This window comes from Netta rufina, assembly GCF_964035555.1.
Source record: "Netta rufina genome assembly, chromosome: W".
In the NCBI taxonomy this organism is placed as follows: Eukaryota; Metazoa; Chordata; class Aves; order Anseriformes; family Anatidae; genus Netta; species Netta rufina.
In genome coordinates this window covers 13322302-13337946 of record NC_140139.1, presented here as the reverse complement: position 1 = coordinate 13337946, position 15645 = coordinate 13322302, and the positions used below count along the sequence as shown (strand labels likewise).

Genomic DNA, 15645 nt, shown 5'->3' with positions numbered 1-15645 from the left:
TAGAGTACAATAAGGTCTCCCCCAGCTCCCTCAGCCGCTCCTCATAAGACTTGTTCTCTAGACCCTTCACCAGCTTTGTTGTCCTTCTTTGGACATGGTCCAGCACCTCAATATCCTTCTTGTAGTGAGGGGCCCAAAACTGAACACAGTATTCAAGCTGTGGTCTCACACACTGTTGGCTCATTTTCAGCCAGCTATCGACCAATACCCCCAGGTCCCTTTCTACCTGGCAGCTTTCCAGCCACTCTTCCCCCAGTGTGTAGCATTGCATGGGGTTGTTGTGCCCTAAGTGCAGGACCCGGCACTTAGCCTTGTTCAGCCTCATACAGTTGGCTTCAGCCCATCGGTACAGCCTATCTAGATCCCTCTGCAGAGCCTACCTATGCTCAAGTAGATCAATGCTTGTGCCTAACTTGGTGTCACCTGCAAACTTACTGAGGGTGCACTTGATCTCCTTGTCTAGATCATTGAAAAAGATACAGAAGAGAACTGGCCCCAGTACTGAGCCCTGGGGGACACCACTAGTGACCAACCTCCAACTGGATTATCTCCATTCACAACTTTTTGAGCCGGGCCACCCAGCCAGCTTTTAACCTAACAAAGTGTACACCAATCCAAGCCACGAGCAGCCAGTTTCTTGAGGAGAATGCTGTGGGAAATAGTGTCAAAAGCCTTACTGAAGTCTAGGTAGAACACATCCACAGCTTTTCCCTCATTCACTGAAAGTCACCTTGTCGTAGAAGGACATCAGGTTAGTCAAGCAGGACCTGCCTTTGATAAACCCATGCTGACTGGGCCTGATTACCTGGTTGCCCTGTAACTGCTGCATGATGGTACTCAAGATAATCTGCTCCATGAGCTTCCCCAGCACCAAAGTCAGACTGACAGGCCTGTAGATCCCTGAATCCTCCTTCCAGCCCTTCTTGTAGATGGGCATCACACTTGCTAGTTGCCAGTTGACTGGGACTTCCCCTGATAGCCAGTGTGAGATATGTTCATCTGATTTGTGTCAGTATGGAATAATGCTAGGGCCGCATGGTATGATGAATGTGACCTTCTGTCTTACATACCCTTGTATAACCACAAGTCTAAGAAAAACAGAGTGGTTAATGTATATAGTTCCTGTATCTTGCAAAGGAATGTTTTAGCAATTCGTGTCAATAGAGAGCTTGAAGGGAAATGTATTTGTAGGCTTTTCCTTGAAGTTTCTGATATCTGAGGGGGTTCAGAATAACTGCTAACTATTATGACTATTGCATGGGACACTATGCAAGTCTCTGATATCTGGCCAGGAGATTAAGGAGACGGGAAGAGCTGAAGAACAACTAAAAGACAAAGCTTGCAGGGGACGCTGCACAAGTCTCTGACATACAGCCAAGTTGGACAAAGGAGAAGGACAAGAGGGAGGAAGACTATGAGCCTTCAGCATGAGAGACCCCCAGAGGGACCACCAGAGACTGATGGCACACCCAGCGCTGTTTGCTTACCTCTATTCCTTTAATAAATTGTAAACTTTGATTATAGTCCTATTTTGAAGACTGAGCCATATATTACACCAGGACTGCTGATAAATGGTGGAAAGTGGCTTGGCACTTCTGCCAACTCCCTCAGTATCCTCGTCTGGATCCCATCTGGCCCCATAGACTTGCATACATCTAAGTGGTTTAGCAGGTTGCTAACCATTTTCTTGTAGATTATGATGGCTTCATTCTGCTCCCTGTCCCTATCTATGAGCTCAGGTGCCTGGATACCTGGAGAACAACTGGTCTTGCTGCTAAAGACTGAGACAAAGAAGGCATTAAGTACCTCAGCCTTTTCCTCATTTATTGTCACTATGTTTCCCCCAACATGCAATAAAGGACGGAGACTTTCCTTAGTCCTCTTTTTGTTGCTAATGTATTTATAAATACATCTTTTATTTTCTTTAAAAGCAGTAGCTGCTGTTAAACTACTTAATCTCTGACATCAGCAGTACAATTAATCCTTATCAGAGCAAGCACTTTATATCATTGAAATATCTACTTCTACGATTCATTCTGGAAGAATGCTGAAAGCTCCTTCCCATTGCCTTTCCTCTTCCTTCCTCATAACAGTTTTGGCAATACTCTATTGGAGGGTTATAATAATACCCTACTTGGAGGGTTGAGTCCACTCCTGGGGAACTGAAACTAAGGCTAAAGAGGGACCAATATTCTGGCAACGAGGCTCTACATGAATCAAGGGCACCAGATAAAGGGGACAAGCCTGAAGGGAGGAAAGGGAGAAGGCAAGACCATACACTGTGGTGTGTATGGTCTACCGAGGGAGGCAACCCCTATGGGTATTGACCACCGAGTAAGAGGGCCTCGACCAGACTTCTCCCGCACTAAGGTCAGGTTGTCCCGAGAAAATAACATAAGAACCTGTTTTTAAACCCATATAAAATTGTGATTAATTTTCCAGGAGCTGGATCACCCCGAAAGGCTGAACGGTAACACAAGCCCAAATTGACCCTGAAAGTGGGCCCAACCCCTTAATTGAAGGCATTTCCCACACCCTCAAGATTGGACAGCACAGAAGGATAAGAAATGCTATACTTCCTGGTATTTTTACAGGGGCAATTGAGCCATGAGCAAGAATGGAGGAATAACTTTTTCATTTTGGGGGAGGAAGTGGCCAAGGCCTTTAACCTTAGTAACTGCTGGGTTTGTGGAGGACCGAGGGGAACTGAAAGTTGGCCCTGGGTAGCTGGCCTGGTCGAACCCAAGTGGTGGGTTAGTAATTTGAGTGAAGTTCATAATGGGACACAATTTTGGAAAGAGGAAGGAGGCCCATGGCAATTGCATTCATTGGATCGGGGTATATACTGTTTAAACAGAACAAGAACGGTAGCGGTAGGAAAAAGCATTTGTAATTGGACTCTGTCTCCCAGATATGATTGTACTGATCCTGAATGTGGACCTATAAACTGTACAGCATGTAGTGGGAAATGGAACGCCATAAAAGTCCAGCTGAGAAACGGGACTTGGATGAAATGCTCATATAGGGAATTTTTTGGATCTGGATGTGAAACCGTGGCAAGAGCACAAGCGGGGGGGGGCAATTTGACGGTCAGATCTTGAGCTGTCAGCGTAATAATACCACTAGGGAGCAGCATGTGGTAAGGGTCTACCGCTGGAGGTGGCAAGATGAGAATGGGAGACGAGTGTTCTTTAAGCATTTCTGGTCAGCTCATAATATGACAGGTCGCCAAGGAAAACTTGATTGTAATTGTAAATGGGAATCCAATGCGGGAGCTTGGAGGTATGCATTTACGAGTACAAATGGGGCAGACATTATAACAGGACCACTCAGTGATAAGAACACTATTTTCACGCTCCAAAGAATAAAGAAGGATGGGATGGTCCTTTTCTAAAAGGGAAGTGGGCCCTAAAGGGATATTATTGGATGTGTGGCAAACATGCCTACAAGAGGCTACCCGAAAACTGGTCGGGAATATGCTATGTGGGGGTACATAAGACCCTTGTTCTTTTATTGTCACAAATACAAGGAAATCATTTAGGAATAAAATTATATGGTCATTTGTTGAGGGATTTTTGAAACAGCAAAGATCCCATGGCTTGCTGCAGCTGAGCAAACCAAGCTACCAGGATGACTATGAGAAGTTCCCATGACAGTGTTCCCACATCGCCCGATTGAGGAATTTAGAAAAATATTGTTGCCAGCAGCTGGCTTCAAGGGCAAGGTCTACGTGACTGCTAATCACAAGGGGGTTGTTTTCTTGCAGGTGGGGTTGTTTTCTTGCATTTGTTGTTTGTCTGAGTGCTTTTGACCAATAATCTTGTGTGAGACACTATCTGCCCCTGTTAAGTTTGCTATAAAAGTCAGGCTATTCGGGTAATAAAGAGAGAGCGTGATCTGACCATACTAGTGTCTGTCGTATTTTCGGCCATTCTTCCTGCGACATCTGGTGCCCGAACAGGCTGAGACCCGCAGATGCTGAGAGATGCTGAGAGACCTGAGAGACGCTGAGAGACCTGAGAGACACTGAGAGACCTGAGAGACGCTGAGAGACTCCGAGCACAGACCCGAACAGAGAGATCGCAGTGAGACGTGGAGATTGACTGATACAGAGATCACAGTGAGACGTGGAGATTGATACAGAGATTGCGGTGAGATGTGGAGATTGATTGATACAGAGATCGTGGTGAGATGCGGAGATTGATAGAGATTGCGGTGAGACGCGGAGATTGATACAGAGATTGTGGTGAGATGCAGAGATTGATTGATTGATACAGATCGTGGTGAGACGCGGGAACAGAGGAATCGCGGTGAGACGTGGAAAAGTGACGTATTGCGGTGAGATGCAGGACATCCAGAGTCGAGTTGCTACGGGAGATCGGAGGCGTCTGTGGAAATGGCAGCTGGCTATGGCGGTGGTGCAAGCTTTGTCAGTACAGTCTGGCACCGACAGACCACCAAGTATGAAACCTGAGACCTCAGGAATGCGGCAGACACGAACTTTATCGTCGGTTCCTGCACCCACCCCGGTTCGGGGTATTACCTCTCCAATAAATCAATCAGCGGCAGAAATAACTAAGGGACTGTTGGAGCAGAGTGGGGGCTGACCTCCCCACCCCCCGCGCCCGAAAATCTTGATAAAGCTGTGCTGCCAGCATCTGTGCCGCTGCCAGGCAGCAATAAATCCACTCGGGATGCTTCACCAATGAGAGGTGCAGCAGCAGCTTGCGAAAATCGACCTTCACTGGAGGAGTTGTTCCAAAAACTGCTAGTGAAACTCAAGAACTTAAAAATTACAGATTCAGAGCAGCTTCCTCTCTTGTCTGCCCCACCAGAGCCGACTCCCTCATTATCCCTCGCTACAACACCGTCGGCACGAAGTAGGGACAGGTGCTCTGACATCATACGTGATGCCATCATAGAGGGGCATAGGCATGCTACATCCTTGGCCTGCCCTATTATTATCGACCCTGTGCAAGGCACCGGGTTGTGGCAGCCACATGACTGCAAGCTTCTACAACAAGCTCGAAAAATGGTTTTGGACTATGGATTACAATCCCAGGCGGCTCGACAGATAATTCAATGGATTTTCCAGGCAAAACCAATGTGTCCACTTGACTGTTGAAACTTGGCGCGCTTATTGTTAACTCCTTCCCCATTGTTATTGTTTGAAAGGGAATGGTTGCAGTTAGCACAGGGGGAAGTGGGTCAACTGAGTCAACCGGGGGACCCTCTGTATGGGATTACTGCAGAGATGTTAAAGGGAACGGGTACTTACCTCAATACCCAGATTCAGTTGCAGTTCCCTGCGATTATTCATCAAACAGCTGCGCAGCTCGCACTGAGGGCTCTTCTTAGTCTCCCAGGGGAAAAGAAAGTACCTCCATTCACATCTGTAGAACAGGCCCCTGGGGAACCATATGCTAAATTTATCGATCAGTCCAGGCAACCAGATGTGGTGGCACAGAACTGTCAAAGATTTTCTTGTACGGTACCCTCCATTAACAAACAGGCAAAGCACTATGAATGGCTAGTGCTTCTACAAGGGATGAGGAAGTCCCCTACATTATGTCAATTATATGTGGCCTGGGCACTACAACCAATTCGGACAGCGTGGTGTGACATAATTATTTACCATTATATGGATAACATTCGGTTTGGTAGGCCAGAATGCTTCCAGGATTCATATTTAAAGTTTATTTGGGATACTTTGGAAGCAAAAGGGTTGAAGATAGCCCCAGAGAAGGTTCAACAGAAACAGCCATGGTTATACTTGGGATGGCAAATATCAGACTCTACTATTCGTCCCCAGATAGGTGATATAACTATGGTGTTACATAAATTGATAAATGTACAAATGTTCCTGGATAATATTCAGTGGGGTTGCCACATTGTATGGATTCCTAATGACGACTTAGCTATATTATTACCTTTATTGCGGTGCAGGAGTGCAGAGCTGCAGATTACACTAACAAATGACCACCGGCAGGCTCTTTCACAAATAGCTTCTAAGGTTGCAGCTGGCACTGCTTGCAGATGTATAGCAGATGTTGCACTCTCTTTCCTAATTAGCAATCATGTGTCTCATCCATTTGCAGTGATTGGTCAGTGGCAAAGAGAAAAGGGGGAGAGTAAGGGGAGACAAAGACAGAAACAGTATCAGAAGGATGCCACTGACACTAACAGCACGGGTAATAGGAGTAGTATAAGTGACTGTCGTGGTTCCGCTCGAGTGGGCAGCCGAGCTCCACCACAGCCGCTCTCTCACTCCCCCTCCTCAAAGAGGAATGGGGAGAAAATATGTGAAAAGGGCTCAAGGATTGAGATAAGGACGAGAAAATCACGCAATAATTATTGTAACGGGCAAAACAGACTCGGCATAAGGAGATAGTAAGATTTATTGCCTACAACTAACAAGCAAGAGAAGTGAGAAAACAAAGGAAAAAAAACAAAAGCACCTTCCCCCCATCCACCCTCTTCCACCTCCTCCCCCCGAGCGGCGCAGGGGAACGGGGAATGGGGGTTATGGTCAGTCTACAGCACTTCTTCTCTGCCGCTCCTTCTCGGTCACTCTCGTCCCCTGTGCTGTGGGGTCCCACCCACGGGATGCAGTCCTTGATGAACTGATCCGGCGTGGGCTTCCCACAGGCAGCAGCTCTTCCAGAACTGCTCCAGATATGGGTCCGTACCACGGGGTCCATCCCTCCGGAGAAAACTGCTCCAACCTGGCTCCCCTACGGGCAGCAGCTCCTGCCAGATCACCTGCTCCTGCGTGGGCTCCTCTCCACGGGCTACAGGTCCGGCCCAGAATCTGCTCCGGCAGGGGTCTTCCACAGGCGGCAGCCTCCATCGGTGCAGGGCCACCTGCTCCACCGTGGTCTCCTCCACGGGCTGCAGCGTGGAACCCTGCTCCACCGTGGTACTCCATGGGCTGCAGGGGGACATCCTGCTTCACCATGGTCCTCACCACAGGCCGCAGGGGACTTCTGCTCCGGCGCCTGGAGCACCTCTCCCCCTCCTTCTACACTGACCTTGGCGCAAGGCTGTTCCTCACTCCTCTCACTCTCCCGGCTGCTGTGTGGCGCAGCGTTTTTTCCCTGTCTTAAATATGCTCTCACAGAGGCGAAAAACAACATCGCTTATTGGCTCGGATCTGGAAAACAATGGGGCCCTTCCCAAACATGGGGCAGCTTCTAGATCTTTCTCACAGAAACCACCCCTATGGCTCCCTGCTACCAAAACCTTGCCACGTAAACCCACTACATTCCACCCCTCGCCTCTGTTAAAAGCATATTTAAGACTGCTCACAACATACTCTTACTTTACAATTATCACAACAACCTTCACAAACTTCACTTACATCAAAAAGAAAAAGAATTCACCACACCAAAATAAACATAACATCATCACAGCACCGACAAGGTGGACATTTTACACACACACACCACCCCTCGTCCCTTCACCACACTAACATATCACAGTTACTGCTTTCTTAAATTCTTCACAACTTGTACATTCCTAACAATCATCCTGCACATATTTTTGCCCGTTACTTCTACTAACTATCATCCTTATCTCAAATTCCTCGAGCCCCACGTTGGGCGCCAAAAAAGACTGTCGTGGTTCCGCTCGAGTGGGCAGCCGAGCTCCACCACAGCCGCTCTCTCACTCCCCCTCCTCAAAGAGGAATGGGGAGAAAATATGTGAAAAGGGCTCAAGGATTGAGATAAGGACGAGAAAATCACGCAATAATTATTGTAACGGGCAAAACAGACTCGGCATAAGGAGATAGTAAGATTTATTGCCTACAACTAACAAGCAAGAGAAGTGAGAAAACAAAGGAAAAAAAACAAAAGCACCTTCCCCCCCATCCACCCTCTTCCACCTCCTCCCCCCGAGCGGCGCAGGGGAACGGGGAATGGGGGTTATGGTCAGTCTACAGCACTTCTTCTCTGCCGCTCCTTCTCGGTCACTCTCGTCCCCTGTGCTGTGGGGTCCCACCCACGGGATGCAGTCCTTGATGAACTGATCCGGCGTGGGCTTCCCACAGGCAGCAGCTCTTCCAGAACTGCTCCAGATATGGGTCCGTACCACGGGGTCCATCCCTCCGGAGAAAACTGCTCCAACCTGGCTCCCCTACGGGCAGCAGCTCCTGCCAGATCACCTGCTCCTGCGTGGGCTCCTCTCCACGGGCTACAGGTCCGGCCCAGAATCTGCTCCGGCAGGGGTCTTCCACAGGCGGCAGCCTCCATCGGTGCAGGGCCACCTGCTCCACCGTGGTCTCCTCCACGGGCTGCAGCGTGGAACCCTGCTCCACCGTGGTACTCCATGGGCTGCAGGGGGACATCCTGCTTCACCATGGTCCTCACCACAGGCCGCAGGGGACTTCTGCTCCGGCGCCTGGAGCACCTCTCCCCCTCCTTCTACACTGACCTTGGCGCAAGGCTGTTCCTCACTCCTCTCACTCTCCCGGCTGCTGTGTGGCGCAGCGTTTTTTCCCTGTCTTAAATATGCTCTCACAGAGGCGAAAAACAACATCGCTTATTGGCTCGGATCTGGAAAACAATGGGGCCCTTCCCAAACATGGGGCAGCTTCTAGATCTTTCTCACAGAAACCACCCCTATGGCTCCCTGCTACCAAAACCTTGCCACGTAAACCCACTACAGGTGATGGCAAGGGTGGAATGATAGGGCAGCATTTTCGAGTTCTGGAATGGATTTTCCTGCAGATTCAGCCAAAAACGAGTGTTCAAACATGGGCAGAAGCTATCGCAGAGTTAGTACGTGAGGGTTGCTCTCAGAGTATTGAGATCAGCAGGCAGGAACCAGGAGGTCTGCCAGGATCTACTCAGGATCATTTGGAATGGTGTTTACAGCAATCCATACCATTACAAGAAGCTGTGTTAGATTACCCGGGATTGGTACATTCCCGAACTCCAAAGGGGCCTCTCTGGCAAGTTATAAGATCATATAAATGGCAGATAGTACCACGGCTTTCGTCCCGACCAGTGGTGGGTCGCACTGTATACACTGATGCAGGTGTGGCAAGTAGGAAGGCTGTGTGTGTGTGTGGTACAAGAACAGAAGTTGGGAGAAATACATAATTCCGGGGGAGACAGGGGACTCATTACAAACATTGGCATTGTCTGCTGTTGTTTGGGCTTATCAGTGCTGGATGCATGAGCTGATTAATTTTGTCTCAGACTCTCTGTATGTTGTTAACGTGGTAAAACAGATAGAGGATGCCGTGATACAGCAAACTAAGAGGGACAGATTGTTGTCATTATTTCTGCAGCTTCAAGATGCCATTCAGGGGAGAACTACACCTTACTGTGTTATCCATATGCATAGTCATCAGTTCTTGATTGGGTTAGCAGAAGGTAATTCACAAGCAGACAAGTTGGTGAGTATTGATACTTTTTCAAGATTCATATGGGCAACGGGCAACGGTGAAGGGGGGAGAAAAAGCACACCTTGTGTATAGACATCTGATGGTGTTGCCTTTATTAGAGTGCCACAGCAGGTCAAGATGGACGATGGTCCAGCGTATGTCAGCAAAAGGGTTAGAAAATTTATGAAAATGTGGGGAGTAAAGCATATCACAGGTGTTCCATATTCTCCCACGGGCCAAGTGATGGTTGAATGATCACACCAGGTTTTAACGGAACACTTAGTGAGATTAAAAGAGATCGAGAACATCGATGAGCAATTGTCCGAGGCATTGGTTGTCTTGAATCACTTATGTTTGACTAGTAACCGAGAAGACCATCCTGCGAGTATTCATTTTCAAACAATAAATATAGCAGCACCAAATGTGTTACCACAAATAAGAATGAATTACCGAGATCCTGCTACAGGAACTTGGAAAGGGCCATATGGGTACAGAAATACAAATAACACCTGTGGTTGCAATGACACTGCTAGGCAGGGTGTAGGGGCTTATGGCACGGAGACAAGGGGTAACAACTATAGCATTTGGAACAATCGTACAGCAATGGTCTTACCTCCTGATGTTTTTCTGATTTGCGGGGATAGGGCCTGGCAAGGTATCCCTGCAAATGCTATCGGAGGTCCATGTTACTTAGGTAAACTTACTATATGTGCTCCTAGCTTGTCGCAGTTGCATGAGATCACTAGACATAAATGGGCATTGCTCACACGATTGCAATGATAATGTTGAATTGCTTGGTGTTGCAGCTAGAGCAGCATTGGCAATTTTAGTGGCAGGAGTGGCATCTGTGGCCACACTTAATAACTTAGAAACATTGGTATGCTGGGCTGAGAAGCAAGCCCATGCCACGACAGAGATGTTACCAGATCAAAATAGTCTGTGACGTGCGCTCTTACAGGATCGAGCTGCTATTGACTTCTTGCTTTTGGCTCAAAGGCATGGGTGTGAGGACTTTGAGGGAATGTGCTGTTTAAACCTTTCTGATCATAATGAGTCAATTCACAAATCCATTACTTTCCTGAAAGAGCACATGAGAAAGATTCAATATGATATCAATCCTTTCTATCAATGGCTCACTGATTTGTTTGGAACAATGCATAAATGGTTACTGGGATTAGTCAAAAAGGGATTAAGGATTCTGTTTGTTGTGGTGTTAATCATCATTGCATGTCGTATTGTAATAAATGTGGTTAAAAAGTTACTTGTAAAAGTGTTAATTCAGGCTTGGTTTGCTCAAAAAGAAAAAGGGGGAATTGTTGAGGGATTTTTGAAACAGCAAGGAGGACATGACTGAGCAAACCAAGCTACCAGGACGACTATGAAAAGTTCCCATGACAGTGTTCCCACATCGCCCAATTGAGGAATTCAGAAAAATTTTGTTGCCAGCAGCTGGCTTCAAGGACAAGGTCTATGTGACTGCTAATCACAAGGGGGTTGTTTTCTTGCAGGTGGGGTTGTTTTCTTGCAGTTGTTTGTCTGAGTGCTTTCAACCAGTAATCTTGTGGAAGACACTATCCGCCCCTGTTAAGTTTGCTATAAAAGTCAAGCTATTCAGGTAATAAAGAGAGAGCATGATCTGACCATACTGGTGTCTGTCGTGTTTTCAGCCGTTCTTCCTGCAACAGGGAGTAGTGCCCAAAAATGTGGAGATAATGAATGGCCTCCTGAAGGAATCATACAGTATTATGGACCAGTTACCTGGAACCCGAATGAGGTAGTATCAGGGGCCCAAGAACCTATTTATAATTTGAATTGAATAATTAGGTTGCAAGCTGTCCTCAAAATTGTAACCAATCAAACAGTGACGGCTTTGGATCTTTTGGCTGATCAGTCCATCCAGATGAGGAATGCTATCTTTCAACATAGAATGGTCTTAGACTATTTACTAGCAGAAGAAGGGGGAGTGTGTGGAAAACTGAATATTTCTAATTGTTGTTTACAAATTGATGATAATGGAAAAGTGGTTAAACAGACAACAAAGGAAATTAGGAAATTAGCCCATGTGGAAACTTGGAAGGGTATGGATTGGGATTTGTTTTCATGGCTGCCCAGTGGACCATGGGTTAAAAGGATGTTATTTTTACTTTTATGTGGTGTAATGATGTTATTGTTTATACCTTGTATGATACCTTGCTTTACATTATTGATATTCCGAATAATAAATAGTACCCAATTTGTGATAACTTCGGTAGAGAAGAAAGGTGATGTGTCAATAATGATGCTTAAGAAATGGACCCCCCAAGAACCGACTGATGAAATCCAGTTGTTACTGGCAAAAGTTGAAGAAGAGATACTAATTGAGAATATTAAAAAGAAGATGAGGAATTGTAAGGAATGTTCCAGCAATTCATGTCAATAGAGGGCTTGAAGGGTAAACCTTGAGTCTCTGATATCCAGCCAAGAGATTAAAGAGAAAGGGGAAGCTGAAGGACAACTAAAGACAAAACTTGCATGGGACGCTGCACAAGTCTCTGACATCTGGCCAAGATGGACAAAAGAGAAGGACAAGGACAAAGCCTGGGAGGAAGACTACAAGCCTTCAGCATGAGAGACCCACAGAGGGACCACTGGAGACTGATACGCATGTGCCAGTGGGAGGGTTCGGATTCCGGGAACTAATTATAATAACCCTGACTTTTCTAGAAGTATCAATGAATATGTATTAGCCTAGGAGTATAAAAATCAGCCGCCTGATGTAATGTGTGTGCATGTTGGAGGAGCCCAGACTCCCCGCGCACCCAGCGCTGTTTACTTGCCTTTTATTGACCCCATAAATAAACCTTATAAAGCTAAATTGACTTGGAATTTATAACATCTAGAAAGAACAATTAAATACAGCAAGGAAAGATGCCAGATATGGGGACTAGAGGCCATTATAAGAAAATGGGAGACACAGAAAAGGATTATTTTTCCCATATATTTTCTGGTCCTTAATTGAAGTATTTACATTTAATAAAACACTTTTTGTAAGTACTTCTTTTTGAGATTCCATCAGATTTGAAACTGGAGGCCAGTACAACTTCAAAGTTTTGTGAACCAGTCTACAAAGAATGCAAATAGATTTTAAATGCATATAGAAAAAGCATCAAGATTTCTCAAATAGCAGGACTTGCACGAGTTCTTTATATTTACTGCATGGATGCAGCAAGTACAATGACTATAACCAGATCATTTAAGGTAAGAATAAAAATCATCGTACCATTGAAAAAAATGGTTTAAAAAAAAAAAAGCGCTAAAATTATGATAAGTGAAAATCAGCAACATAATGTTGACTTAACCATTAAGTAGCCATAGAACTTGGAAAAAACAATACTGGGGCACACCTAACTGGAAAAGCATTGTGTTCCACCATACTCCTAAAACAGATAACACGTGCAAGAAAAAAATACAATTACCTATCACAAATTTCAGTTCGCAATATGATACAGCCATTTCAACAGAAGTTTGTAGTGGAAACAGCTTTGGAAACAGAATAGGAAATTCCATCTTGACAATTTTGCATTAAATATTTGTGTGAATTAAATTAAGTACAACTCAGAGAATCGTGAAAAGCAATCAACGTATGATAATCTGAGCATGAATGAGAGCTTCCTGTCACACATTTAAATAAATATTCTTGTAGTTTTCTGCTTAGAAAAGAGCATAAATATCAGTCTTATATCAGACATGAATTTTATATCACACATGAATTTTCATTGAAGAAGTTTAGACACACCTACATTTTTCCTTACTGCTGTTACTGCTATGTAAAAAATCCCCATCAGAACGTATCGTAGGGAAATCATCTTCATCATCTTCCACCACTAAATTTGAGAGAGAGAGAGATTATGTTATGGGAGTGAGAATTTTTTTCCAATTCTTTATTAAGCAAGAAAGATTTAAGGTCATCTTCATGGCTGTGGTGACTTTACTCAGCTGGGCAGCTGAGCTCCACCACAACCACTCTCTCACTCCCCCTCGTCAAAGGGAAAGGGGGAGACAATATGATGAAAAGGGTTCAAGGGTTGAGCTAAGGACAGGGAGATCACTCAACAATTATCGTCACAGGCAAAACAGACTCGGCATAGGGAGATTAATGTAATTTGTTAACTATTACTAACAAGCTAGAGCAGTGAGAAACTAAAAAACAAAACAACAACAACAAAAAAAAAGAAACAAAAACAAACAAACAAAACTAAAACCACATTCCACCCATCCACCCTCTTCCACCTCCTCTTCCCGAGCGGCACAGGGGAACACGGAATGGTGGTTGCAGTCAGTCCATAATGCTTCATCTACTCTGGTCCTTCACTGTCACCCACTGCCCCTGCTCCAACATGGGGTCCCTCCCATGGGATGCAGTTCTTCCCAAACTGATCCTGCGTGGGCTTCCCACAGGCAGCAGCTGTTCAAGAACTGCTCCAACATGGATCTGTACCATGGGGGTCCATCTGTCAGGAGCACACTGTTCCAACATGGGTCCCCCACGGGCAGCAGTTCCTGCCAGGTCACCTGCTCCTGCATGGTCTCCTCTCCACAGGCTACAGGTCTGGCCTGGAGTCTGCTCTGGCGGGGGCTCTCCATAGGCTGCAGCCTCCTTCGGGTCAGATCCACCTGCTTCACTGTGGTTTCCTCCACAAGCTGCAGTGTGGAAATCTGCTCCACCATGGTACACCATGCCTTGCAGGGAGACGGCCTGCTTCACCATGGTCCTCTCCACAGGCTGCAGGGGAACATCTGCTCCGGAGCCTAGAGTACCTCCTCCCCCTCCTTCTTCACTGACCTTGGTTTCTGCAAGGCTGTTTCTCACTCCTCGCTCTCCCAGCTGCTGTTGTGCAGCAGCTTTTTCCCTTTTTAAAATCTGCTCTCAGAGAAGTGCAACCAACATCACTTATTGGCTCAGTTCTGGGCAGCAGTGGGTCCCTTTGGAGCCGGCTGAAACTGGCCCTTATCTAACATGGGGCAGCTTCTGGACTCCTCACAGAGGCCACCCCTGCAGGCCCCCCCTAACAAATCCTTGCCACATAAACCCAATACACTGATTTAGCAATTTTTTTAATTTTTTTTCCTATAATAAATCAAGTCATTAAACTTCTGTTTGTTTGTTTTCCAGCAGTAAACTAATTTGACTTCATCTTATGGGAGTAAATGATTACTGTTCTATAACATCAAGTTCTTAAAAGACCATTTATTCTAGTAAGGTTGATACTAACCTGTAGCTGCCAAAGTTAACCAGATTTTTATGGGAATCCAATTTCCGAAGTGACAATAGTTAACACTGTTTATGCAGAAATATCTATGATTAATCACTATACTATGCTTAAGATACATATTTCCTTTATATGGCATCAAATGCTATAGTAACTATTTCAAGGGCGATTGCTTACTGTGTAAAAATTTAGATTCTATTAAGTTAGGAGTTTTCAATTACAGTTTTACCTTTATCTCTCTGGAGTTCATCTTTAGAAACTGCATCTGCACAAGCATGAAAGTATTTCTGTAAAGTATCGACTTGTCTACACAAGATGTCTCTAAAGGTTTCCATTTCAGCAAGCTTCTCACGTAAGCTATGTCCCTTCTGAAAATGCAAGAGAAAAAAGCCTCAAATGCTTTTACATACTCAACAACAGTTCAATGCCTAAATAAAAAAATAAATGATTTCTTCAGGTATGAAGAAGAAATTTTTCAGGTACACTAAGGACATTTCAGATATCAGTAGCTATGAAGTAATGTTAATATTAGAAGAATATGGTTATAGGAAACCATATATAAGTATTCCTTACTCATTTTGTCCGCTGGTCTCAGTTTTTCTTCTTGACTGTATGTGCTACTTTAAAGAATTCAACAAAAGCTTATTAAAAATGCGATCTTGCATACTAACAGGTTTGTGCCTATTTACCTGAAAATAGTCAGTGCTAGTTTAAGATCTTGGTTCTAATCTTTACTCCCCTTTTTTGTGTTGGTCCTTTTGTGCTCTCCCAGAAGTACAACCCACCCAAGTTCAAATGTTAAATATTTATATGCATGAAACAAGGAAAGCCATAATTTGTCAATCAGGATTAATCAAATGTTTTAGGTCACAGGCTCAACATTCCTTTTCATTTAGAAGCCCTGATATTCTCAGGAGTACACTAAGAAAGGTTAGTAAATCCTCTCACAAGTCTGATTTTCTCGTTATTAGAAGATGACACTGTAGTCTGAAAGGGATAAGTGCA

The 15645-nt window shown here is 45.2% G+C and overlaps 1 protein-coding gene across 1 annotated transcript in view; it reads right to left on the bottom strand.

Moving 5' to 3' along the window:
* The window catches only part of LOC311220860 (ceramide transfer protein-like), a gene marked incomplete at both ends in the record, with an annotated part of 108357 nt that overhangs the window by 63497 nt on the left and 29215 nt on the right, over positions 1 to 15645 (bottom strand). Inside the window, 2 exons of the mRNA XM_084304500.1 lie at positions 13171 to 13254; positions 14870 to 15008. Coding sequence (XP_084160626.1) covers positions 13171 to 13254; positions 14870 to 15008 — 223 coding nt within the window. The remainder of the gene's footprint in view (positions 1 to 13170; positions 13255 to 14869; positions 15009 to 15645) is intronic.